At 52.0% G+C, this 25,953-nt stretch overlaps 9 protein-coding genes across 9 annotated transcripts; all 9 read right to left on the reverse strand.

Moving 5' to 3' along the window:
* Positions 1-154: 154 nt before the first annotated feature.
* On the reverse strand, positions 155-2,037 carry J4E85_008834 (uncharacterized protein; the record flags this gene model as incomplete). Its single annotated transcript, XM_051473058.1, has 3 exons — positions 155-1,371; positions 1,434-1,934; positions 1,983-2,037. The coding sequence occupies 3 exons, from the start codon at positions 2,035-2,037 to the stop codon at positions 155-157; spliced, it is 1,773 nt and encodes a 590-aa protein (XP_051323278.1).
* Positions 2,038-2,399: 362 nt separating this feature from the next.
* J4E85_008835 (uncharacterized protein) lies at positions 2,400-5,406 on the reverse strand (the record flags this gene model as incomplete). The annotated part of the gene is made up of 2 exons (XM_051473059.1): positions 2,400-5,123; positions 5,182-5,406. 2 exons carry the CDS (start codon positions 5,404-5,406, stop codon positions 2,400-2,402), a joined length of 2,949 nt encoding a protein of 982 aa, XP_051323279.1.
* Positions 5,407-6,036: 630 nt separating this feature from the next.
* On the reverse strand, positions 6,037-7,381 carry J4E85_008836 (uncharacterized protein; the record flags this gene model as incomplete). The annotated part of the gene is made up of 3 exons (XM_051473060.1): positions 6,037-6,542; positions 6,596-7,202; positions 7,253-7,381. The coding sequence occupies 3 exons, from the start codon at positions 7,379-7,381 to the stop codon at positions 6,037-6,039; spliced, it is 1,242 nt and encodes a 413-aa protein (XP_051323280.1).
* Positions 7,382-8,778: 1,397 nt separating this feature from the next.
* On the reverse strand, positions 8,779-10,570 carry J4E85_008837 (uncharacterized protein; the record flags this gene model as incomplete). The annotated part of the gene is made up of 2 exons (XM_051473061.1): positions 8,779-9,761; positions 9,811-10,570. 2 exons carry the CDS (start codon positions 10,568-10,570, stop codon positions 8,779-8,781), a joined length of 1,743 nt encoding a protein of 580 aa, XP_051323281.1.
* Positions 10,571-11,874: 1,304 nt separating this feature from the next.
* On the reverse strand, positions 11,875-14,291 carry J4E85_008838 (uncharacterized protein; the record flags this gene model as incomplete). The annotated part of the gene is made up of 2 exons (XM_051473062.1): positions 11,875-13,720; positions 13,948-14,291. The coding sequence occupies 2 exons, from the start codon at positions 14,289-14,291 to the stop codon at positions 11,875-11,877; spliced, it is 2,190 nt and encodes a 729-aa protein (XP_051323282.1).
* Positions 14,292-17,280: 2,989 nt separating this feature from the next.
* J4E85_008839 (uncharacterized protein) lies at positions 17,281-17,748 on the reverse strand (the record flags this gene model as incomplete). The annotated part of the gene is made up of 2 exons (XM_051473063.1): positions 17,281-17,379; positions 17,431-17,748. The coding sequence occupies 2 exons, from the start codon at positions 17,746-17,748 to the stop codon at positions 17,281-17,283; spliced, it is 417 nt and encodes a 138-aa protein (XP_051323283.1).
* An 838-nt stretch (positions 17,749-18,586) lies between these two features.
* On the reverse strand, positions 18,587-19,286 carry J4E85_008840 (uncharacterized protein; the record flags this gene model as incomplete). The annotated part of the gene is made up of 2 exons (XM_051473064.1): positions 18,587-18,640; positions 18,675-19,286. 2 exons carry the CDS (start codon positions 19,284-19,286, stop codon positions 18,587-18,589), a joined length of 666 nt encoding a protein of 221 aa, XP_051323284.1.
* Positions 19,287-20,869: 1,583 nt separating this feature from the next.
* J4E85_008841 (uncharacterized protein) lies at positions 20,870-21,571 on the reverse strand (the record flags this gene model as incomplete). The annotated part of the gene is made up of 2 exons (XM_051473065.1): positions 20,870-21,430; positions 21,518-21,571. 2 exons carry the CDS (start codon positions 21,569-21,571, stop codon positions 20,870-20,872), a joined length of 615 nt encoding a protein of 204 aa, XP_051323285.1.
* Positions 21,572-24,552: 2,981 nt separating this feature from the next.
* On the reverse strand, positions 24,553-25,858 carry RFC2 (Subunit of heteropentameric Replication factor C (RF-C); the record flags this gene model as incomplete). The annotated part of the gene is made up of 2 exons (XM_051473066.1): positions 24,553-25,687; positions 25,743-25,858. The coding sequence occupies 2 exons, from the start codon at positions 25,856-25,858 to the stop codon at positions 24,553-24,555; spliced, it is 1,251 nt and encodes a 416-aa protein (XP_051323286.1).
* Between the last annotated feature and the right edge of the window lie 95 nt (positions 25,859-25,953).

Consider the following 25,953-nt stretch of genomic DNA (forward strand, 5'->3'; position numbering starts at 1 on the left):
ACATCGCACTGAGCTCATGGTGTTGTTTAGTGGATGCATTGTTTGGCGCCAGCATCATATAAGCATTGGGATTATGGCATAGTATACACAGATTTGACGAAATGCTTCTCCTCAACATTTCTCAATCTGAAATTCGGGACGAAGCCATGTCTTTTCATCGATGAACGACAACTCCAGCCCCCTCACCCATACCCCGTACCTTCCCCTCAACAATACGTTCGGGTAGTCCCAATTCCGTACAAATCTCATCGAAACAGTGCATGCCATCTAGAAATCTCAATAGAGGAAGCCCGCTCCCGCTCTTGTCTCTATCGCTCACCAAGCCCTCGAGGGTTTGGTGTTCTTCACCCTTCGAAACACTGAGATGTTGGGGGTTCTGTTGTTGAAGATGATTGTGGTTTGCAGGCATCGCGGAGGCAACGCTCGGTCTGTGAATCGAGAAGGATGGATGATGTGTGTGGATATTGGCTTGGGCAGTGTGGTGACCGTGGGTCTGAATACTTGGTTGGGAGGAATGGTGTACTCGTTCGTTGCCGCGAATTGTGGTGGTGTCTGAGTCGCGGGGGTTTGCGAGAGATGTCGCAGTACTTGTTTGCAGACTCGTTGGTGGTGCGGGTGGTAGGGTCGTGGAGGTCGCTATCGCGTACTTGTGCACACGGTAGAGGAAACCTTTGATGATGCCGAAGGTAATGAAGCGGCGTACATCGATGCCAGTGAGAAGATCCAGATTCTCCAGCACCCAGTTCTTCAAAGTGAGACCTTGTCGCAGCGATGTGTATAGCGTTATCAACGTCTCATGACTCGTCTGCCATACATTCTCTTCCTCCTCTTCTTTCTTTTGAGCGGCGATGTGGCTATCGAACTCTGAGACCCTAAGCGTAGATCCGACAGTCTCGCTTTGCTGCGATGACAAAGACGAGGTCGAACTACGCTCGTCCCTACTCTTCTCTGAAACTTCGCTATCCATCCGAGCTGTCTTTGCGTTTGAACCAAGTCTCATTCTCGGTACGCTGACGTAGCGCATACATTCCTCTTTAACCTCTGCATCCATTATGAAATCACCAATCTCTGCTGTTGGCGCATATATGGCGCTGAAGCTGAAGATATCCAGTAGTATTAAACATCCATAATATACCAAATGTTGAATGGCTCGTCTTGTCAACGAGAGATCGGTATCAGCCAGTTGCGCGATATGGGCTATCGAGTTGATACCGTTTATGTATGGTAGTATGCGATTGAGAGTGAGGTCCGAGGATACGGGTTGCTGGAGACTTGACAGAGATATGGTGAGCAAAGGCACTTGATGCGCGAGGATAGGTGGAGGAGGCGGTCGCGTAGGGAACAGCTTCAGGTTGATCGTGTTCGAGTCATCTGGTGGTTTGTTAGTATATCGCATACTACCTAGGTACAGTCTGGTACGAAGCATGACTTACCGATTGGTATCATACACTCTGCGTAGTTATTCAAATCCTCAAGCACCATCTCGCACAGCGCATACACCTTGCTGCCACCACCTATTCCAAATCCGCCGACTCCATCGTCGTACCCAAACCCAACGTTTCCTCCTTCATCTTCCCAAACGCCCTCCTCTTCTCTGGACAAGAATCCGCCCTGTTCTTCCAGGCCTCTCAACAAGCGTCCTAGCTTCCTCACCACTTCGCCGTAGCACGCCCAGTCGCGCTCATTTTCGCCTATCACAATTGCGAAGTTGAAGATGAATTCATTTCTACTGTATTTCCCTTCTCTTATGCAAACAGGGTATCCGATGACGCGATTGTGGTTGATGCAGAAAGTGAGGAGACGATCGCAGAACTGTTGTGTGGGTATGAGGAACTGCGTGACCGAGGGAAAGGCGAACAGTGGTGTGGGGAGCGCCGATGGGAGGTTGGAGGGTATGATGGCGCCTGCGGGTACCTGGTGGAGTACGCGATTCCCTGGAGAAGTCAGCGGAGTTTCTGAAGGCGCGGCTCTCTATGGACTACCTTTTTCATGGTGGAAGCGAGTATAGAATATGGCTTTGATAGCGCGCGTAGGCATTGAAGACTGTAGGCTCTATCGCCGAAGTTCGCTGGCGACTACATGGTGGGTGTAGGGTCTTGGGGTCGCGATGTGGGGAGATTCAGAGAGCTTCCGAGGTGTGGTCAGTGCGCCACATCACGCCTCGGCGTTGTGAGATTCCCAATACGACTTTTGAGACACCTGGTAGAGGGCTGTTACCTGTTCGAGCTTGATTTTTTTTTTGGATTTGAGATACCCCATTACGCTGTAAACACAAAGCAAACGTGAGATTCCCAAAGAGTCATTCTGATACATGCGAGCTAGTAATCTGAACAGTGTCTACACTAGCTGTAATTCAAACCACCTAGTCGGTATTTCCAGGCTATGGTCATTTCCAGGCATTACTTGTGGCCTCCCCCAAGCAAACGTCTTACACGTAGCGTAACCCGTTCACCAAGTATCCTCGAAGTCATGTTTGCGACCTTGTTCCCCTTGGAGATCATCCTTTTCAATTCGATGACATCCAGTTTCAGCTGAGCCAGTGTTTCCGCCGAAACTGTTTCATTCCCACTCGCTGTTCGCGATTTGAAGCGCTTCTCCATATCATCCGTAGCCTCAGCATCGCCGGCCAAGAATTTATCGAAGTGCTCCTGGATAACAACCAGTGCAGATTGTTTTTGGATTTTAAAACATCGTTCCGTCTCAATTCGCGCTTTGGTATCCGCCCCATATAGGATTAGGAGTTTCAGTATAGATATCCATTTGACGGGATTTTTGTTCGGCGTATACAGACAATTTTGCCAGGCACTGAACCCGTTGAATTCGAGATTTGGGTCAGCACCATTTAGCAAGAGAGTCTGAACGAGACTGGGGTCACTTTCTGACAAGCGGTAGTCGCGTTGTGGCTCAGGTCTGCACGCGTAGTCGAGCAGTGGCCTACCACGCTTGTCCAAACAAAGGCGACCTTTTGCGCGAATGGTGTCTTGGACGTATAAGGTCAACCCATATCTGACGTTTAGGGACATGAAGTTGTCATACCAGGGAGCAGTCTTCCTATGATCTTCCCAATCGTCGCACCAAGTCGTCCCACTGTATTGTTGTCCTTTCCATCTTCCCACGCAGTCTGGAAATAAAGTCGTCATTGCTTTGTCGAGCTCGTCGAGAAGTTCTCGAGCGCTGGTTTGGGTCTTCGCCTCTGCAAGTCGCGCAAATAGCAAAGCATCGATGACAAGCTCCCAGGGAATCTTATGATCGCCAGGTTGCTGCGACCCTCGATTGACTGCTTTGACTTCCATGACTAAGGATTGCAACACAGCCAGAGAGGCGTGAAATACCCGTCCTTCTGTGTGGCTTATCAGATTGTCCCATACCTCTTTTTTGTGTAAAAAATCGGCAACAGTCCTGTGAAGATACTCGACGTCCTTCCTGGTCCTTGTTTCTACCTGAATTGCTTCCGGCAGAGATCTGTATCCTTCCAGGGAATTGACTCGCGTCCGGAGCTCTAGGAGACCTGCACAACGGCTTCTAAGTCGACGGTCTGTGGTGATCTCAATGTTTTTGAGTTCTTCATCCGACAAGGGAGTTATTTCTGCACTTATAATCTCCTCCATCTTGGCTTCTGCATAGGACAATCTGACAGCGGATAGTGGCCTTGTTCCATCTTCTGACACAGACCATTGTCGGTAGCCTTCGTCGTTGCACCGAAGGATTTGAAATATGCATGCGGCTTGCGATTTATACAAGGGAGACACATTACTCAGCATGTGGGTGAAAAGCGCCTCAAGATCCTGCGGTAAAGCCCGGAGCCGTAATTGAAGCTCTTCGATCTTGTCTCCATTTCGCAGCCCCTGAAGGAGAGACTTCACTACAAGTTTGACCCATAAGAAAACGCCAGAGGCTGAGCTGACAATCTCTTCCACGAGAACTTTGGTGTCGTCTTCGTAGGTGGCTTTCAGATACACCATCTGAGGATGTACGGACAAGCTTTCATCCACATACTTTGTGATATCGTTATGTGTGAGCTGCTGGAGTTGCAGTTGTGGCTGACCCGCGAAACAATCCGTAAATTCCGTGAGTGGCCTGCTCGATAGGAGGGCTTTGATGTTATCACTTTTCGTGGCTGAGATTAACATCTCCCCAAGCTCAGTCATCGTGATTCGTTGGGCATCGAATTCATCTAAACCGTCGACTACTATTACGATTTTCGTGGACTTGAAAGGATGGTTCGTGAGTCTTCCAAATGCGCGGCGAAGTTGGTGAAACGTAGGGAATCCGTCCCAATCAGCGTTGAGTAGGTATTGTTCCGCAAACAGAGTAGAGGCTAGAGATATGTCCTGATCGAGCACCTGCCAGAGCAGTGATCGCAGGAGGCCTTCCTGCGACCTTTGAATTTCAGCACCTGAACTCCAAAAGTAGAAGTCAGCAACGATCAGACGATCGCCTCGAGCCCACAGATTCAGTATCTCCATAAATCGGGGATCTTGATAGAGATACTTCATCAACGTTGATTTTCCGGACCCGGCCTTCCCGTTAATCCAATACACGCCACCATCCTGCCGAAGCCACTCTGCGAGACTTGGCCAGCTTGAGGATTCTCTACTCTCCAGTGCCCAGTTGAAGGTGTCCTGATGCGCAGTGACGATATCGTCGTATCTGTCGTCTTTCCGGGCGAAGTATAACTTGTTTGTGATTGCGCGTGGGACATCCTTTATGCTGTACTTTTTCAATCGCTGTTTGGCGATGGTATGTAAGACCTCTTTGTGACGCGTCGATGCCAACGATCTGTCGACCTCTTGCCGTTGTATGATCTTTTCGGTCTGTGAAGTTATCGTCGTGCCGAGTTGTTTGTTGCTCTCCACTATGCTCAGCATCGCTGTCCGACTCGTTTGATCTAAACCTTGTAATTGGTCGTCCCTGATAGACACTAGAATTCTAAACTGAAGCTCATCACGCATCATCTGAAGTCGTGACTTGATATCCTCGATCTTTTTCGCCTTCCAAGATGCTTTTAGAGCGCTGAGAATCGTTTTGTATCTGGCCGCGTCTTTGGAACATTGCAACGACTCGAGTGTGGCAATAAGTTCTTGAGCAATCTTCGTGCACTCAGCAGCCAGATCCTCGAGTGCCTGTAGATATGTAAGACTGGCGTTGTGGGCGCCCAGACCTTGTACATGTCTAACGTACCTGGCTGTCCTGGGCCAATGGGCCTGAGCTGGCTGGATTAGGACGAGCGCATGATGTTATGCGTTCGTTCAGTGCCGTGAAGTCTTCAACCACCCGTTCTAAATCCAAGTTCTGTACGGTAGAACCTGACTGGCGAATTTGGTTTCCAGTTGACAAGACTTTCGAGGTGAAGTCTATAACCTGTAAGATGTTGGCAGCAAGACTAAGTCCTGCGATGGCTTCCATGGCGACCACTCGAATGTGACAGGAAAGGCTATCGCAAGTTTGAGGCTGGGGGCTGGCGTCTTAAAGGGTCGGACGAGTATGCAGCTTAGCTGCGTGCAGGTGTTGCGCTAACGTTCAGCTGAAGTCGTGCGGGTCTGGAAGCCAATGGGCGCACATGATCACCGCCACCAAAACAGCCAACAAGTGGTAACTCCGAAGATCGCCCAACCGACTCTTCTGCCACTCTGTAGAGATATTCCATAATGCTAAGAACGTAAGCTTATCGAGCAAACCGCGCTGTGATGTGAGGATAGCGCCTAGTCAGAGTGGCACCACCTCCTACATGAAAAAAACTGAACAACTGCCTCCTAGAAGTCTACATTACCCCGAAGGATATGTGAACTTCAACTCTTACACTAACGTAGACGGCAGAGTACCTGTTTAGTTTTTTCTTTATATGAGGTGGGACTGGATTTGAGTTGGCGAGATCAACTCGTGAAAGGGTATATTGAAACGTATCGATACGCTCGCCTGGATAGAAAAATGAAGAGCCCAAGCCTTCTTTGGAAATACTCACGCCGTGTGGGAAAGAAGTGTACGCGTACGAGCACGCATCAAAGGAGAAACCACCTTGAGCGGATGCCGCATCACTTAATCGTCCGAACCGTCCTCAGGAAGCTCCCTCAGCACGCCCTCCACAATCTCAATGAGCTCATCAACATCGGGTCGCTCGCTTGGCTCGAGCCTCAAACACTTCCTCACCACCTCTTTGACGCTGTCTGTGATAGCATCCTCGGGGTTCGCCTTCTGCTTGCCCCTCTGCATACCCTCGTCTGGAAATCTCCAGTCACCACCCAAGACACATATGCTCAGACTACCACCAGTCTCGTCTGACCTAGCCTCGAAGGGGCTCTTGCCGACTAAGCAGGCATAGAGCGTGCAACCGAGCGACCAAATGTCGACCTTAGTGTCAATGACAGAGCCCGTCTTGACATCGAAGAGTTCGGGGGCGCGATATGGCATGGTAGAGTGTTCGGCCGCGGTGTCTTGGATTTGTAGGGCGAGGGATCGCGACGTTACGGGCGTGGGGGATGGTGCGAGTGAGCCGAGATCCATGAGGATGGGTGTCTGGCCGTCGTCGTCTATCATGATGTTTCCTACGCGTGTTAGTCTGTAGAATGGGCAACCATGATATGAATGGAGTACATACCAGGCTTGATGTCTCTGTGCGCGTACGCCCTCTCCCCGCCAGGCGCAATGCCTTCGTGCGCCGCTGTGACTTCTGATTCTTCTAGCAGTCCTTCTGCCTCTTGCTCGTCGTCCTCGTCATGATCGCGATTCCGCCTGCTCGGGCGCATCTCCATTGTCTCCGCAGCTTCCGCGTCTGCCCTCTTCGCGTCTCTCCGGACCTTCTTCGCCTTGCCCTCGCTCTTCGCGCCGCCGGGTCCGCCCTTGATCTTGTACTGATGCATTGCCTTTAGCGCTTTGCAGACACCCAGGAACAGCACCATCAGTCTTCGCTCAGGAAACTTGGTGTGGTTGACCAGGTTCGCGTTGATCATGTCTTGTAGGTTGCCGCGACGGTAGTATGGTAGGAGAATGTATACGGTCTTCGCGGATGAGTCTGACTTGTCGGTTTCAACGGAGTAGTCGATTGAGTGTATGATATTGGGGTGCGGCGAGAAGAGTGTGTAGGCCTCGACTTCCTTGAGCGCCAGGCTCACGCTTTCTTGGCCGAAGGGACATCGAATCTTCTTGAGAGCGAGGAGTTGTTGATTTGAGTTGTCTTGTACGAGGTAAACATATGAGAAGCCACCCTGTGTCGCGATGAGTAAAGTGAAAGTGCATTGAAGGTATCTCAGCTTACCTCGCCCAGCAGCCGTAGTATCTTGAAACTTCGACTGTTGATCTTCAATTGTGGTGAGCTAGGAAAGCAAACCATGCAATTCGTGAAGGAATAGACGACGTCCAGGAAGTATGTGCCTAAGGATCCCATCGTGGCGGTTTCCGTTGCGACTGCGATTTGTTTTGTTTGCGAAGCTATCGACAGCTTGCGGGAAGGCGGTGCCGAGATAGACGCGCGGTCAATTCAATTGTCGATTGTCGCGATAGTACGGAGCTTACGTTTGGGTGATGAGGAGGTGATCGGGGCGGAACGATAGTGAAGACGTGTTGTTTACTGTGATAGGATGTGTGTTGGTGCTGACGACGAGGTTCCGGGTTGCGCCAAGGCGTGGCTGTGAACCCTGGCAGTTGCACGCTTCCGATCGCCTGCGGAACGTGGTCGGGAAGATCCACATGCGGCTAACCCGAAGCGGAAGGCAGCGCCGCACACCCAAAAACTTGGAATATAAACCAAACTTAGAATGAATGAAGTGCGCCTTTGATTCAGACTGCGGTCTGGTCCTTCGGGCAGGTCCTCAGGGCGTTGCTCTGGTGATAAACCAAATTTTGCCAATATTCGCCATCAATGTCTCCAAAAGACCCCAAACATCATGGGCGTGTGGCTCAGTGGTAGAGCGGTTAGTAATACTTTGTACACACTGGTATGCGACACAAATACTGACTTAAAAAAGTCCGCTTTGCATCTTCTGTGCTTGAAAGGGCGTTGAATTCAGCAATCTGCGGAAGGTCCGGGTTTCGGTATGTTCACAATCCGCTCCAGAGGTCGAGCCCACTCGCTAACACAACCAAGATCACCCGCCCGTCCATTACAAGTTCTTTTTTGCTGTCTTTTTGCTGCCACTGTTTCTATCTTTGCAGGTTATAACATGCTGTCGCAAGAGCCAAGTAGATCTTGCGCACCTAACCTGTCTAAGAAAATAGGAGGACGTTACACAAAACATCACAAAAGAATAAAGATGTACACAAACGCTGCTTGCATTGTCTTGCATTTTGCCTATGCAGCCAAGCTCTAATAGCTGTATCTTGCCTTCACCTGTAATGCTTTGCCGTAAACTACCTTTATGTCTGATACCTAAAAAGACTTAACTTTTGAGATTTTTTGAGTTAACTTTGACATTTCCTACGTGTGTCATGAGGCCCGTCGCACATTATCATACGAGACCAGCTCCTTAATAAGATCACCTCCCGCTAATTGCCAATCCAACCGCATTACCAACCACCTGATCTACTGCAACATCTTGATCAGGCCGAAGCCTGGACACCGTGAAGCATACATCAACGCCAGGTTCTTCAATCCTTTGATCATAACCTAGTGTATGCGGCAACACCCTTGAATTTCATTATTGTATGCAAGGACTACCTTATACAAGGAGAAAGCTGAACAGGTTTGCAGACTATATTAGCGTAAAAGTATGCAAAGTAGGTAGCCTAACGTCGATGTAGACTCCAGGGCGTTCAGATTTTCCCTAGGTTGACGTGATCCCCCTCTCAAGGCGCGACATCCTTCGGCATTCCATCAACCCCCAGATCAATCTCCTTGTCCAAATTCTCCAAGAACCCCTTGCCGCGGAACTCTTCCTTTCCAACACTTTTATCCATTATGCCCGCAACCTCCTCACATTTATTATACCACACCCTCTCGTAGTTGTATTCGTCCGCGGGACCGTCCGGCATCATGATCCACTCAGGTATTGCGCCTTTCTCTTGCTCATTATCTTTGTACCACCAGAACCTCGCCGTATCATCCTCTTTTGTGCGCCAATTACCGCGGTTCCAGTTGTGCTTGAGCGGAGAGTGCTTGTCCCATCCGCGGACGAGATGGCGGTAGTAGGCGATTGGGTGGATGTACTCGTTTGTATCGCCCAAGTCGCGGAGCTTGGTCCACTTCGGCGCTTTGGTGTCTTCGTTGTAACACTCGACTTCTTCGTGGCCGGGCATGCGTTGCCAAGACCCGATGAAGTAGTATATGCCGCTGTAAGAGTCTACGAGAGGGCCTGTACCCCAGCTGAAGTCGAAGTTGGTATGTGAGTGGGGTGGAGAACGCGGCGGAGGTTTGAGTGTATCGTGACCGATGCCGGGAATGGAGATCTTTGGTAGCAGGTTCCACGCTTTTTGAAGGAGGTTCTGGTGGTGATAGGTGCATGCGAAGCGGAGGCGGAACAGCCAGCGTGTGTACTGGTCCATGGACAGCTGGAAGGCATGGCGATCGATGGTGAGGTGTGGAGAGATGACTTGAAGCATCCAGCAGAGGGTTGCTGTAGAGATGTTTTCCGAATCTCCCTTCATATCACCGAAAGCGTCTTGTGAACCACCGCCGATATTTGTATGAACACCAGGGAACCAAACCTGCTTTAGCTCCGGTGTTGGTCTATTGGGGTCGTCGACCAGATCCTTGGGAATGTACCATAGAGTAGGGCGGAATGCCTTCCGACGCTCATCTAGAGCCAACGCCTGAAATGCATGTTCGATATCTACAAATCGTTAGCAGAAGTCTCATACTCCAACACCATTAGAACTCACTCTCCGTCAGCTCGACGTTATGAAACCCATACTTCGTCCTCGACCACGCCAGATCAATACCAATCAAATCGGGCACGCCCAACGAGCCAACGGTGTCCCATACACCCACGACCTTCACCTTCCTACTACCCTCACTAACAGCAAGCTCGCCATGCGGTCGAATATCCCATACTTCCGCCAGCAGTTTGAGATCATGCCAGTCGATGTTCCTGACATCTACGCCCTCTTTCTCCATCTGCAGACCCTTCTCGCTGAGCTTGCCCTGGGTGAACCATCTGTATTCTTTCGTCTCGCGGAAGTCAACGCCCTCTTCATTTCTTTGGTACAGACGATATAGCTCAGGGAAAAATTGCATGTTGATTGGTGCAATCACACCGATATCCGAGACCAGCCCGGCAACCGCACGTGCGGTGTAAGCTCCTCTCGAAAACCCGAAACAGAAGATCTCATCGCCCGGCTCGTAGTTTTGCACAATGAAGTTGTAGGCTTCGATGACGTTCTCCGCAAGACCAGCTCCCGTGCCGCCTTGTCGTCGCCTCTCAGAGGTACTGAGATTCCCGGTTCCTATCCCGGAGTCATAGTACACGATCTGATGGAATTTCTTCGAGGCGTCGTCCTTGTCGGTGCCAACACGTGCTATCAAGCGGCAGAGTCTGGCAACATTCGAGGGTATGTTGTCTTTGCTGCTGACGCTAGATTGCCATGTGCCATCGCAGCAGATCACTAGCCGTCGTCTCCAGGCGGTGTTGTCGTTGACCATGGTGGCAGAATGCAAGTTTGTGTAGGTAAATGGGAAGAGAAGAACAAAAGGTTGGTCGCCTGTAGCGCGCAATGTCGATTATAGGAAGGAGGAATGCGTATGAACAAATACAAGAACGCTGATCAGATACCAAGGCTGAATCGCAGGCAAGCGCGTCGGACGTCGTTATATGACACTCAGGGGTAAGCAAAAAGACAAGTAAGTACACGCAGCACAAAAGACGAAGCTGACCGGTTCCAAGCCACGAAGCTGCATTGAGGCAATGGGGCAATGAGGCAGCGCAACTCTTCTAATTTATCCTCATCGAGTCGTACACCGTGAATGGTCGATCACCGAATGCCCATGACGGACGCCTAATTCCCCATGTCGCCAATGCGCCCGCCGCATTGTCCAGGTGCGGCTGAAGGAGGCTGCCAAGCGACCTGTTTGAGCGGGATGAAGCGCTGCTCCTACCCGCACGCCTTTGCATTTTCACCGAAGGACGGGTCAGACCGTGAACGCCTTCAGGGTGGTCTGATATGGCGCGGAGGTGTTAGAGTGAGAATTGCTCGTGTTGCGCGCGTCGGCGCGCTGTCTGAACATAAGAGAATGCGGTGTGCGTGTATGGGGCTTGTGCACGCGATCATCATTGCCGTCGCTACTTAGCTTTGCCGTTTGAACTTTGATTGCGATATCGAAAACACTGTTTGTGCGCGTGTGGATAGTTGTGAACTGATCAATGTGTGATGGGTGTTGGGGGATCATGGGCGGGGTCCGAGGCGCAGGCAACGCGGTCAAGGCGTGTCAGCTGTTGCCCGAACCCTGAAGTAAAAATATTCAGGCAACGGCAGGCACAGCCCATCTCCAACTCAGAATGCCACAACAACAGTCAGATTACTGTCAAAAGCTGCATTGCTGTTACACCAATGTCAGCTCAATACTTGCTTGTTTCACTCGGCACGTGCATGCCGTCTCAAAAAAAGGCCGAGTATGCTTGCACCGCCCGAAGGCGGCGGCAATGTACCAACATCGATTCTTCTCGTCAATACCCTATATCCAAAAAGCGGTCTATACTATCGCTGAACATCAAATCGTGACCAACAGTCGCTGAAGAGCAAATCCGTGGAGTATCCCAGTGCCGTCTGTCGCGATATGGCGCCATTTTGGCGCAATCCCCGAGTACCATTGTGGCAGCCCCAGGCGTGCCTATATAACGCCTACCATCCCACCATGAAAACAACGCTTAATCGCTGAACATCACAAGACTGCTTCCTGAAACTTGTACGACAATCCCGCGAGTCGTCAAAGCCCCTGGCATCAACCACTCACATTGAGCGAGGTGAGTTACCAGCTGTATGCGGCCGACTGCCGTATTGAGATCCATCATTAAAGCCCTCGAAGCTTTCACCTGATGACATCCTTCTCAGATCGTTGTCGTCGCCCATGTCGACATCTTCCATCTCGTAACGGCCCGCTCCGTTCGGGTTCTGCGGCGGTCCCATATTGGCAAAAGAACTGTATTGCCGTGGGGGCGCCGCGGGCGGAACGCCAGCACTGCTGATTTGTTCTGCGAGGCTCGGCTTCTCCGCCAGATTGTTGAGCATGGCGCGACTCGCGTCCAACATCGATACGGCGTACTCGAGGAAGTCCGCTCGCTTGGAAGAGACGGAAAGCGTCCAGCGGTATTCGCATAGCCTGAGCTTGTAAAACTCAGCCTCCTCCTTGGCAGGTGCTGTAGCCCACAAGAGCGACCCGAAGGTGCCAATGAGCGTAAAGTTGACTTTGGAAGCAAAGTACCAGAAACCCTGCAGATGTTCTGGCTTCAGACGGTTCACAAAGTCCATAGCAGAGATCAGCCGCGTCTTTGCGGCGTTGCGGCACATGAAGAGACCGTATGAGTCGGGGTTGGTGGAGTCGAGCGACTGCACTATGCGTCTGTGCAGCGTAATCTCCGTCGCAAAGTACGCGAGATGCAGATAGCCCGTGGAGGTAAGTTTGCCCTTCTCGGGAACGTTCATCTTGACCTCTGCGGGTAGCTTCTCGTGCCATTGACGAAGCTTGATTTGTACAGGTTTGGCTCGTGCGAGGATCAACTCGGTCGACTTTCTCCCCGCATTGGCAAAGTCGTGGATCGCTGTTTGGGTGTAAAATGTGTCCATGACCTCGGCCATGATTTGCGTAAGCCCAATCATCTGGGCAAACAGTATCCGGCCTCTGTGGCTCTCTACCTGCTCCTCTTCGGATTCTTCCTGGCGCGTCTCGTATCCATCTCCTTCTTCAACAAAATCGTCTTCTGTAATCGGCTTCACCGCCCAGTTGGCATTGAAGATGTGCGATGGCCGGCCGTGGATGAGTGAGCTCCACTTGTCTTGCATGTACAACGCCCATGCGATGCGCTTCCTCAAGCCACGCTCCCAGAGAGGAACTGACCATGATGAGCAGTCGAGATGCAGGCCTAGTTCTTGACCAATGGCCACCAGCTGTGTTGTCAAGCTCCAAGAGTCCGCTTCAGGACGTTGCAGCAACAACAAGCCAGCCTGTATCGTCGACAGTTTAGGTCGCTCCATAGCCAATGTGAGCGCCTTCATAGCAATCGCTTCTAGCCGCGCTGCATCAGGTCGGGAGTAGTTTGCTAGCTTGGGGTCGAGAGACCACCAGTTGAGCGCCAGGATGTACATGCCGGCCAACAAGGCTGGCGAAAAACCTCGATCGCCTCTGCGATACCGTTCGACAAACAGATGTTTCTGGATGATGGGGTAGTTTGGATGCACTACTTGGAAGTAAAGATCTAGTAAAGCAGGACCATGTGGGTGCACAAGCTGCTCGACCTGACCCAACGCCTCAGACTCGCCGGCAAAGTCTTGTGTGTTCTCGTCAGGTAGCATAATGAAACATTCATGATCGTTCACACGTCGAAGCGTACCAAGATCGAAGGTCGACTCGTTACGGGTGTCGAACTGTGATAAGCCAATGAGCAGCGAATCGAATGGAGAACTCAGACCGATGTATCTGCTATGTTGGCGTCGTTGCAGCCCTAATGTCTCTCCGAACTGAGGCAAATGAAGGCTCGCTATTTGAGATAATGAGGGTTGCGGTGGTGGTGGACTTGGCGCGGTTGCTGTGATGGTGGGTGTTGACAGTGCTAGTGGCGGAGGATCTGAGTCGACGGATCTGCCAGAGGATGTCAGCACGACATCCAGCTATACACCGACGAGCCAGAACGCCTGGCGAGGGCCACAGCTCCCGGTGCCACGACCACATGCGGGATAAAAAAGCAAGTAGTGTTGCACATGCGCACGTGACCTGGTAGCGTGACGCAAGAGGCATAGCAGATGTCGGAAGTGATATATCTACGCGAGCCGTGGACATGAAGCAGTAGCGGGGTGGCCTAAACATACCTCTTCTTGGTGTTGTTTGGCGAGTCCTTCTTCTCACCGTCGACGACTTTCCTCTTCCGCGGCAGTGGGCTTTGTACAAAGGTACACTCCTGCTTGTGGAACTCGCACAGGACACACAAAGCAGCGCCCTCGTGTATCACACAGCGGCTCTTCCTCCTTCGGCACGCGTCACAAGGGCGTTCCCTCCGTGAGCGGATGTTAGATACTGGACCGTTGTTGGACGTGGGCTTGCTCAAGCTCTCCTTGCTGGATGGTGACTTCTGTATCGTGCGAGGACGAGCTGGTGCTATAGAGACAACAGGACGTGGGCCCATAGCCGGCTGCTGCATTGCTACGGCCGTCATGGCTAGCTGGCGTGGTGGAAGGGTGCGATAAGGCTATGATAGACTACGGCCCGTTGGCTAGTTTCCGAATCAGGGTGCAAGTATCTCGCTATCGGAAGCAGGGTTCGTGACAGGTCTTATCGCGTGGGAGATAGGTAGTTCAATCGGTATATGGGAGATATCCCGGAAATGCAAATCCAGTTGGGTAATCCAATGGACAGTCAGACGAGTCCTACTTAGGGCCCTAGGTTGCCGGTAACGGCGGCGAGGAGTATGAGGTGACTGATGGTTCGCGCCGTCATTGAAGGTCTACGAAAGAAGTAGAGGATGGGCGGAGGCGGGCGGGATGGCGGGATCAGCCTGGCCTTGGAGCTTGGAGACCTAGAACCCTGTGTGGGGAGAAAGCAGGCGCATAATCGGGGGTGGCAGTCGTATATACTGGAGTGTCGCTGGAGAGCGCGCTGCGAGAGTCTTTTGTGGCAGACATGTGCTCGGGATGGGTTTCAAGATGCAGGGTGCACGGATGTTGCTTGGAGGTAAGCTGGATGGGCTCTAGCGGCTTCCTGCATTCTATCTTACGTACAGCCGAGAGATAAGGACTTTGCGGTGGGCCAATGGCCGCCGTGCATGGCTTCCCCCACCTGAATAATGTGATCTTTCCATTACTCCAGCTCTTGCTTATCTGTGCGTCTGTACTACACAGGATCCAGTTTAACTGTCTCGAGGAATTACTCTTATGTACTCGTTACCATACTCCATAGTTTTAGTATTGGCGCATGCACGTCACCCACGGCTACGCATCATTATCGCTCGCCTAGCACTGGTAAACAGTTGACGACCGTTTGAGGGACCTTGCAGCTGACAGTTGCACCGCTGAATTTTCTTGTTCGCAGCCTCGACAGCACATGGCACGATGTGATGGATCCGACATTTTGCCACGTTCCGAGGTTTTCACGAGCCGCCTCATCGTGAGGCAGCTCGCCCGACCATGCCAGTATCCATGGTAATGGTATGAACGGCCTCCGCACGTGTCGCGTGTTCTCCACAAGCCCTACTGCCATACTTAGCATAGGACCCCTCGATAGCGATCTCCGCTCCGCTCTGCCCCTGGTCTCGTTTCTCACCGCTCGCACTTCAGGCAAAACGCTTTCCGCTCCGACCACCGGCAGTGCGCAGGACCCGAATATCTCCGCCAATCCTAGTCAGCGAGTTGCATCTTGCCGTTGCATCTTGCCGTTGATGTCATAGCACTTTTCGCCGTTGACGCGATTCAGGGAGGCTGGGTGAAGAACCGCGGCGCCGCCAAACCTCCCAAGACCGAAGAAGGCTGGAAAATCGGATGCGATCTACGCCAGTGTACGTAAAACGCAGGCTTAGCCTCGCACTGCCAGCGACCTCAGACTTGGGTTGCGATGCTGCGGGATGACAGATGGATACCCAGCTGCACGCTCAGTACTTCCACATTCGTCCTCGCTTAAACTACCGTTTAATCTCTCAACAACGGAACGATATATCCTCCTCCGAGTACTGGAGGTCGTTGTCGAAAGGCCCGTAAAGAAAGTCAGATCCCAATATTCCCCTCATCGCCCGCTTGATGCGACTGGCCTAAGTACCGGAATGAAATCCGTCCGCTCAACCGCATGTAGATTTGAAAGACCATGGGTTCGTGGTTGACATTACGAGATCGTTAAGCGCAGATCCGCATGTGAGAGACTAGAGGGTGTGGATTCTGCCCAGGCTGATGACATCTCAGGGAAAGTCGGGCCGCTTTTCTCCGGAGTGTGAATCATCCACTCCGTCGTCACGACTACATATTGCGCCCTCTGAAGAGTCAGTCTAACCATTTTTCGCGCACTTCCACTGGATGTATGCGAGGTTCCTTGACTCGGTGGTCCAAAAACCTGCCTCCTCGCCGTTGGAGTTCTTACGTCGTGTCTGCTTGAGCATATAAAAGGAGCCAGGTATACCTTGACAATGCCCAGGTAACAAAGTGCCAACACATCGTAGACGAAGCCTAAGCCCACAACATCAATCTTTAGCCACCGCTGCAGGAATACGTGTAGGATGACGAACCCTCAATTTGTCGTGAATCTACAGTCAGCATCTCCTTGCCACTAGCTTACTCTTGAGACCGGCAATATATCGTAACCTTGAATTCGGGCTGATTGATCTTCAAGATCTACTCATAGGTTGAACTTCCTCAGATTCTAGATTGATATGGCGGTAAGAACCTGGTTCTAGATGGCCGCAATGGACACTATCTAGCACGGAGCGACAACGAGCATGTTGCTCCCGCGTCCGAAGAAAGCACCGGGGGCTATGGAGGCGTTGCCATGGTGCTTGATGTTGGCCTGTCCGCATATGTTCGCTGTTGGGGTTGACTCAAGATTCTCTTCCCCATCATGTAAACACAAGCAAATAGGTCAAGAAGAACTTACGCAGGGACCGAGATTGACATGTGGGTAGACCAGAAAGCGAGGAGGGTGTGGGACACGCTAGATTCGGTCCGTATGAGTGTGCATACGTCAAGTTGCGCTTTCCGTGGCACTCTGGTGCAAGAAGGTCATTTCAACAAGTATCAGATTTGGACCAGGTGAAGGAGCTATGGATCTATCATAAATCCGCATAGCAATTAACAACCATATACCTAATCCATATTCTCTTGCCCAATGTCCGGTACTCCTTGCACCTCCTGCCTCGGCCATATGTACAATTGTGGGCTTCGGGTACCCTATCATAATGGATATAGAGACGCGCTTTCGACCCGGTCGTAAACCTACAACCCCAGCGCATCGATCATACCACCGTAATCATATCGTCGTTATGTTTAACGCGCCTCGCTGGAAATGGATAAAGAAGGTATCGCGAAAAGGCCGTCTCGTGTGCCGTGGTGGTGTGCGCAGCTGTTGCGCGTGTTCGGTCAATGTAGAGTAGACCTCTGGCTGCGCCGCGGTTCGATGTTGGATCAGTGCATGGGAGGCTGGTAGTTGATCGGTCGCCTGTTGGAGGATTAGCTTGCAGCGCGCGGCGTCTGCTCTGACACAACGTACTTGAAAAGCAAAATGTGGGGTTCTGGCTCATGGACCTCGTAGTGCTCCCATCCCAAACTCTGTTCCCAAGTCAGCATATATGTTGCAGCCTGTATTCATACCACGCGTACCTGTGTGATGCCCAGTGCCCGCCATTCCTCCTCCCAGAGCAGCTTCAGTGTGCCTCGCGCGCCGTCGAAGTAGTCTTTTGGGATAGCCTTCAGCATTTGCTTAGGCAGCTGCACATGGCGGTATTCGTATGCGTCGTCCGAGTATCTGTGTTCGCGGTCAATAAAGAAAACGCGCTGACCGCCTCTTGTGTTGACAACCCACCTCGCCGAGTAATGGATCGCGTCGACAAATTCATCCAGCTTTTCCTTCTCGTGGTCCGAAAGCGGGCGCGGCTTCTTGTTTCGGCGCGTGAAGTCGATATCCAATTCGCCCGACATGGTGCGCGTAGGGTGGTGTGAGGAGCTCGTGTGCTCCGAGGTCGTCAGTGGGGTGTCGGCGGTTGGTAGAAGCGAGCGGGGCGGGCAGCTGCTTTGGTGGGAAGTCGCAATCGTGGATGGGAGAAGGAGCGCTTAGATGCAGGATCTCGTGTTCAGGCGCGTCGGGCGTGTGATTATCGAGCGAGAGAAAGAATAGTTCAAGTAAATGAACCCAAACAGCTCTTGTTTACCCAGTCGTGAAATTTGGTCGATTGTCCAAGCTTCTACGCTAACTCGGCTGCAGCCTAGCGTAACCGTCTTACCACGTTCTTACCGCTGGGCAACGTCCTTCACCCCTGCATCTGCATCTCCGCTGATCGACGTGCAGTCGAGTTTCGATGCAGACCACTCTAATGCGAGCTTACGTACGCTTTCTGTCTACCGTCACGATTGTCTCTGTTCTTCTTCATCCTCAGACATCTCCGGACATCAAGACCGCCTCACTATTTCACCACAGCAACCAGCCACACCTCATCAAGGAAAACTCTAAACACCATGGAGCCTACATCAAGATAAAAACATGAAACGTGGGCGAACCATCGTCAATGTAGGCTCCAGACCTATTCAGCTTTTTCCTTTTATGCGGTCGCCACAAATCTGGTATCGTACTAATTACATGCGAATCGTTGAAGAAGCCGTATACATGTCTGGATGACCCACGTCTTGCAGTCCTTTCTTGAATCGCGTACTGTCCACTACCCGAAGCCTCGGACAGACGCCCCAAGAACAGGCAAATACATGTAGCATGCGCGTACGCTTACGCTTACTCGTACTTGACAACCGCTACTCGATGGGCGCATCACCGGTTATCAATTCCAACGGTCTCGCCGCTTTCGATATCACTCCGGGCACACTGGCAATGGTTTCTCCCTGTTACCTCTACGCACCCTATTTTCCCGCTCAAATAGCTTCTCAAGCATCTCGCGCTCCGCACAGCCTTGCAACCACGGAGTGTTCATATCCAAGTTCGGTCGCCCAAGCACACCCACCAACTGAGCACTGGCTTCTTCGTTGGACCACTTCCTGACGGAGGCCGTGTGCAGTCGCTTCAACCCCACATTCCACGCTCTTTCGTTGAGTTTGCTGCGGTATAACACATCCTCCAAGACCGCGTCTTCTTCCTCCATCTGCTTCGTTTCCTGTCTGGCGCGTTTCAGGTACCGTGTCAAGAGGGTGATTGGGACTGCAAGACCGATGATACCAGCGAGGACAACCACGGAGATGGCGCCAATAGGACGTGTGTGTTCTGGGGTTCCATCCCTATACGTGGCAGGGGGTATGAATTGAGCCAACGACGAAGGTTGCATATTTTGAGAGTGCGTTGTTGAGGTGAGGTGCGTAGTCATTGGTGTGCCGACAATCAGCGAATTCGCGTGGCCACTCTCTCCGGAACCAACGTCCGCATTGAGAACCTCCGAGGCCTTGCCGTAGAAGCTTTCCGGCATATCAGGGTACGGATGCGTGTCGACATTAATATGGTCTCCTTCGATGTTGGCCATGATACACAGTGTCAAATTCCGTCGATTTCGAGAGTGTCTGAGCTCCCAAGGTTTCATAGATCGAAGGTACTGTGTTTGCTTGCTGGTCTATGGAGCTCAGCGTATGATTTGTACGATCCAGACTCGGGTAAAGGGGGAGACAAAGAACTATGCACCAGTCTTCGCCGTCATACAACGCCTATAATGTCACTGGCTATAGGTAGGATATGAAAACAGTGCTACCCGCAGACAGGGTTTACTTGTGTTCACACCAATCCTACAGTCCAGCCTGAGCTACCATGGAGTTGACAGGACGCGTACCAGCTGTCATGGCTACCCTTGCGGGCATAAGTCCTACTGTGCGCTCCCGAACTGAAAGACAAGCCACGTCAGCATGCAAGCGGCTTTATACCACAGTCGTGCGATGAACAGAGGCGCAGCTAGGAAAGTACTTTGGATCAGTCGCACGATATCTCCACGTGCCAACGTTCCTTCAACTATGCCAGTATCTTCCAGATGCTGACATGAGATAGTGAGAGCACATTACTCGAAACCTTCTTCATTACAATTACCTCTAGATGCTTCCACCAAACCCTTGTCCACTCTCTCATTCCGTCCGATACTCCCTACACACGATCCCATCCTTATCCATCCTTTCAATAACTCTAGATCTCTTCGGCACAGCACCATTATCCACCTTCCCATCCCTCCACTCCCATCTCAACTGTTTCTTCGGCCTAACCACCACCGCCTGTGTCATCTCCGACTTCTTCTCCCCCAAATCCCCATGAACCACATTGATGCCTTCGTCCGTAACTCCGCGTTCCAACCACTCGCTCGCTCTGTCATCACTTGCGGTCGTCTTTATCTCGGGGAGTAATTCGATTGATGGCGATGGCGGTACGACCGAGTAGCGTTGCTGTAAATCTTCGTAGTGCTCCTGTTGTATTTGTTGCCGCGAAAGGCGATGCGATAGGCGGGACTCTCGACCGGATTCGAGATCGAGAAGAGCGGGCTCGTGGGTTGGTTGTTGACTGGCCTTTCTTTTGTGTCGGTTGATGAGGCGGATGATGAGGCAAACCAGCATCAGGATGAGGATCGTAGATGTCAGAACGATGAGGGCAAGAAAGAGGTCCGTTAAGAAGCTCGTATCGGCCATGTCAAACGTGCCCATGGCGAAAATGTCGATTGGCATTAACGCCTGCAAAAGGACAGAATGGAGAGAGTTGCAGATGTTGTGGCGCCTGCTGCGAGAGGTATACTGCAGTACTTAAGCCTGTCAGCTGCAGCATGGAACGTAGTCACTAATCTGCGTGGTACTAAGAGAGCTCTTTATCAGGCTGCCGGACCAGTAAAGGGATTCTGTATCCATGCATGAGCTCAACTGTACGAGGGTCCGGCTAATTGCTCCTTGGTCGTGTTGTGTTGTGCAAAGTGGTACATACTATGGGAGAGAGAACTTGCACGACCCTTCATCGACTCGAGGGACAACATAGCCTGTTTGAAGGCCGAGGCCTTGCCATGACACGCACAGGACAACGCTCAGATCGGATCAGGAACGACAGCTCTTTGGTCGACCTAACGGGTATGTACAAACCTGCAACTTAAGCCGTCTGATCCAACGCGCCCGTGTAGTCATATACAAGCCTAACCCTAACGACCTCATCACTCCCCACCTTCCTAACCACAAACTTCCTCGTCAGTTTCCTCTCACCCCCAATGTCCGCGAAGCCCCAAATCTGCCACGCAGTCCATTTGTTCGCCTCGTTTTCCACAAAGCTCTCGACCACATCTCCTTCTTCCGTCTCCTTCAACCAGCCTTCTGCCACAAACTTTGCATCTTCCTCGCTCACACCTGCAGCCTTTCCTTCTTCAACTGCCTTGGCTAAGGTAATGTAACGCGACCGTCCTTTGACGGTGCCGAAGAGCCGGTCGACGTGCTCGCGGTAGTGCCAATCTAGGATGCGGGTCTCGGTGGAGCCTTTGATGCCGCCGGTTATGAGTTGGTCGATCTTGATTTCTGTCGTTGGCGTGTTGTCTTCGCCGTCTATGGTGGTTTGGTAGAGGTGTTGGGTTACGGTCGCTGCGCCGAGGGCTTTGCGCGTCAGCCAGCCCATGCCTTGCAGGGCGAGGACGGCGTCAAATGCATCCGAGAGGGACTTGTTCTAGAACGTGTTAGAGCGATGTTGCGATGCACGAAATGATGAAGGTATGCAGAGAACACTATGACTTGAAAGCTTCTTGAAACTTACCATGACCCATTTCCCCTCGAGCTTCTTGATATCGGCACTTGCTGGAGCTGCCATATTGCCTAGTATATCTGTTGGTAGGACTGTTGTTTGGTACGATCCGACTTCGTCGTGAGAAGAGCTTCGAAAGCTATCGCGGGGCTATGATGATTGGTAGCGGTGGGTACCGTCCTAGTTGGGGCGGCCATGTGCAGTGCATCTTATATGCCGGTCGCCCAAGCACCAAGCCTATCCAGAGACGCCGTGTGGATTAGCACCTGCCTTAGTCGACAATCGCACACTGTCACGTTCGTACCTGAGCGAACATCATGCGTGGCGTCGTGGGAAGGGATGCCGAGGTTCGTCTGCTTTGGGATAGCACCTCCGCGGGGAACCCTGGTCTTCCATCTCATTTGCGCTCGCATCAACTCTCTCGATTCTCCGGAGTCCGCAACCACCGACAGCACACCTCCAGCTTGGGACGGGTCGCATGTGAACACTGCTCGGGAGAAGGCTTCCTGGACGCGTAACTTACCGTCCACGGGTGGATGGGGCCAGTCAGAAGAGCATAATACTGAACGCAAAGCGCTGACACGCGATGAGGTGATTTTTAGCTGCATCTCCTCATCATCTCCGATTCCATACTTGTCCTCCTGTGCGCCTTTCGTCGGTCAGTCTCTATGTCCGCCTCCATCGTGGAATCGAGCTTGATGCAGCCCAAACGAGGAGCAAACAAAAGACACGACCAAGAGGCCGACAGATGGCTTCAAAGTGACACGATGTTGCCGCCGGCAAATGGCTCAAAAACCGCCGAGTCTCTTGTAAACCTTCCATCACGCGCATGTGCGCCAACACTTGGACTTCACTCACTGGAGAAACTTCTGCCACTCCGCAAGAACTATTCTAAGAACAGTTCCCACGCCGTACCTTACCCTCATGAGTACTGATCAGGCGCCGCACGTTTCGGTTCGTGAAATGTTCCGAAACAACGAGCATGTTTCAATGGCCGCCGATATGGTGAGGCTTAGCGCACAAGCACGTCAGAACTTGCAACAACCGACGGCACAGGGGGGCGAGTATCATTAAAGAGTTCGCATCTGAGGTAAAACTGCGACACGGAACGTATGTTGCTGGGGTTGGTCGATGCCTCAGATGTCATGTCCAAACTACCCAGCCGCTCGGTAATTTTCCCCTCAGCTTCAAATCTGGTTCGCGGGTTGCTTTTGTTTACCAGGCATCTCAACACCTGCTTCGATTATCTCTCTTTCGAGTGCGCTGGAACTCGCATCTCGCATCTTCTTCTTTTTTCGTACCCGCGTCTTCGTCAAAAGGTCACTTAATTTTCTTGTGGCACAGTCGCACAGAGTATCATCAAACTTCTCGTCACTTGGTCACTCATTGGACGTACACACGGCTTCGCGCAGCACCATCATCGTATTGCCCCATTTCAGACGGTTACAAGCGCAGTGAAAGACAATTTTGCACGTTCCAATCGGTCTTGCGATCTCGAATTCTCGCCAGCGAAGCGCCATACAACCGTTCTTACTTCTACGGCGGCTCAGGAAGCCCGGGTACATAACGACTTGACCGAACGGTTCCCAACGATACTTTCTTTTTCTCAACGTCCCAAACGGTCAAACTGAACAGAGGGACCGAGCACTCTTTCCCCGCCCGCTTCGACGTCATATCGCGCAAAAAGCTCGTAGTCGTGCATCGCAGTGACTCCACTGCACGCGTTTGTTTGTCAACAACAACCTACTATATTCACGACACTCGCTCTCGCTGAAAACCCACGCTCGTTCATTATCCTTTCAAACAAGAATTAATCCCCCCACATTCTTTTACCCGCCACGCGAACACCACGCCAACCCATCTCAACATCGTATCAATCGCCCCCAGACCGCACACCTCTATACGACGATGAAGTCTATCTCCATCCTCGCGTCCTTCGCCTCCACCGGCGCCTTCGCATCAGCAATCCAATTCCCCAACCTCCAAGACCGCGCCATCGATCCCGCAACCATGAACCCAACACTCCTCTCAGTCTTATCAGTGCTCAAAACGGCTATGCCCACGGGCCCCAACGCCCCCATGCCAACAGGCGATCTGGAGCCGGGCTGGTACCAGAAATTACCCGGAGATGTTAAGAGTCTGTTGCCGGAGCTGTATCCCGCTGCCGCGGTTGCGACGTCGGAAGCGGGCGCAGGTGTTGTGAGTCAGGCACAGAGTACAGATACGGTGGTGGTGAGTGCTTCTTCCTCTGCCTCATCATCTTTGTCGTCGCTATCCGTGTCTTCCTCCGTAAGCGCGTCTGCGTCTATGTCTATATCGGCGTCGTCGTCTTCTAACGCCAGCGATACTTCTCTCACGACGTCGATGTCAACATCACAGACCACACTTACTAAGACATCGCAGTCGGCGTCAACAATCACCGATGTAGTGTCACCTTCGTCGTCTGTATCATCTCCAAAGAGCGCTTCACCCACAGCGTCCTCTGCGACTCTAGCCAGCGCTTCAGCTACGCCATCGAATTCACCCTCTACTGGCAACAGATTCGTGGTCAGGACAGAGACACTGGCCGCAATCGCCATGTTCAGTGTTGGAGCCGGATTTTGCATCTTCGCATAGCCTGTTATGACTACGCTACTGGACGTTGATGAGACTACGCTGCGATCGGTACGCACTCTTTCTTCATCTTTTTACGGGTATCTTCTGGAGTTGTATGTGTAGTAAAAGAAGCGGAGTATTTCTGGATATTGGGCGGACTGGGCGCGACCGCATTACGAGATGATGGCTTCCATGCGCTGAGCGCTATATGACGAGCTTTGAGCGGGAGCACGTGTGCTTTCGCATGTTTATTCTTTGTATATCCTTTTGAGATATCCCCACACGATACGATACGAATGTAATGTAGCTTTCTGTTTGATCCTGTAAATAAAGACGCTACTATGAGTGCTACTGTTCCATCAAATAGACTGCTGATGTCAATACGTCCTTTCATGCCCCTCACGCAGTATGCTTTACAAAGACACAAACCCCATGACAGCGCCATTGCTCCCTCAGAGACAAAGCACCCCCGCAACCCTAACTCCCAAATCCAACACAGCAAGATGTTCATCCCCACCATCCACAAGCCTCTTATCCGTCTCACTAAACACACCCGCCAGCCTAACCTTCTTGACATCCTCGACCCTCTCATCGTACATGATCTGTTCGTACAACTGACCCACAGTCTGCGACGCACTCCACCCCTCTGCAATCACATTCTCCACCACCTTGGCAATCTCGTTGTAGCGTATCGACTTTGCAGCCGATGACTTGGGGAAGAGCGAGTCGCTAAAGGAAGATAGCGTAGCTGGCGGTAGCACACCCGCGATCTCCGCAATGATAGGAAGGGAAACAGCGGGTGTCTGGGCTGGCGCCGCCGCAGAATCGATGTCCATCTCGTCGTCCTCGGCAACAACCTTCTTCTTCTTTTTGCCCCCCGCACCCTGAGCCTGGACGACAGCCCCAACAAGCCTCGCCGCAGATTGCAAGAACGTAATCGCCTTTCTCAAATCGCCATCCGCAACTCTGACCAACTCCTCCGCAACCCCTTCTTCCAACTGCACATTCTCCAGCCTCGCGATATCGCCCACACGCTTAACCGCATTCCCCTGATCCAAACTCTTGAACCTGAACTTCGAACACCTCGACGCAAGCGGATCGATGATCCTCGTGACGTAATTACACACGAGACAGAATCTCGTCATGCGGCTGTACGTTTCCATGGTCCTACGCAGCGCACTCTGCGCATCCTGCGTCATGCTATCCGCCTCATCCAGCACGATGATTTTGAACGGCGGACACGGGTATTTGTCTCTGTACCGCACTTGTTTTGTCTCGCCGCTGCTCGCGTCTTCCGTCATGACGTTGTAGGTGGGCGCTACGCTGAGTTGCTGGCGCGCAAAGTCCTTGACCTTTTGCCGCACGATGCTGATGCCACGTTCATCTGAGGCGTTCAGTTCGAGGACGCGCGATTTCATGAGTTCAGGGCCGTAGAGTTCTTTGGCGAGGGCGAGGATTGTGGAGGTTTTTCCTGTGCCTGGGGGGCCGTAGAAGAGCATGTGAGGGAGGTTGGAGGATTGCATGGTGCGAGACAGGATTTGGATTGTGTTGTCTTGGGCTGTTACTTCGGAGAGGGTTTTGGGGCGGCTGTGATGCTGTTAGTGAGGGTGCGGAATGGTGTGCTTGGGTGTTGCGTTCGTACTATTTCTCAACCCATGGCTGCATGCGATTGGGCTCTTGCTTCGTAGTAGGCGCTTTTGATGAGCTCGCCTTTGCAGCGGCTTGTTGCCTCGCTTTTACGTTGAAGAAATCGGCCATTGTGGTGGTTGTGTGGAGATTGAGGTGTTGGGGTTGGGGTTGAGCTGGACTGCTAAAGTGCGACGCGTCGACGCGAGACCGCGAACTCACGTTTC

The sequence above is a fragment of the Alternaria conjuncta genome (assembly GCF_024043145.1).
Source record: "Alternaria conjuncta strain BMP 0040 chromosome Unknown scaffold_14, whole genome shotgun sequence".
Classification (NCBI taxonomy): domain Eukaryota; kingdom Fungi; phylum Ascomycota; class Dothideomycetes; order Pleosporales; family Pleosporaceae; genus Alternaria; species Alternaria conjuncta.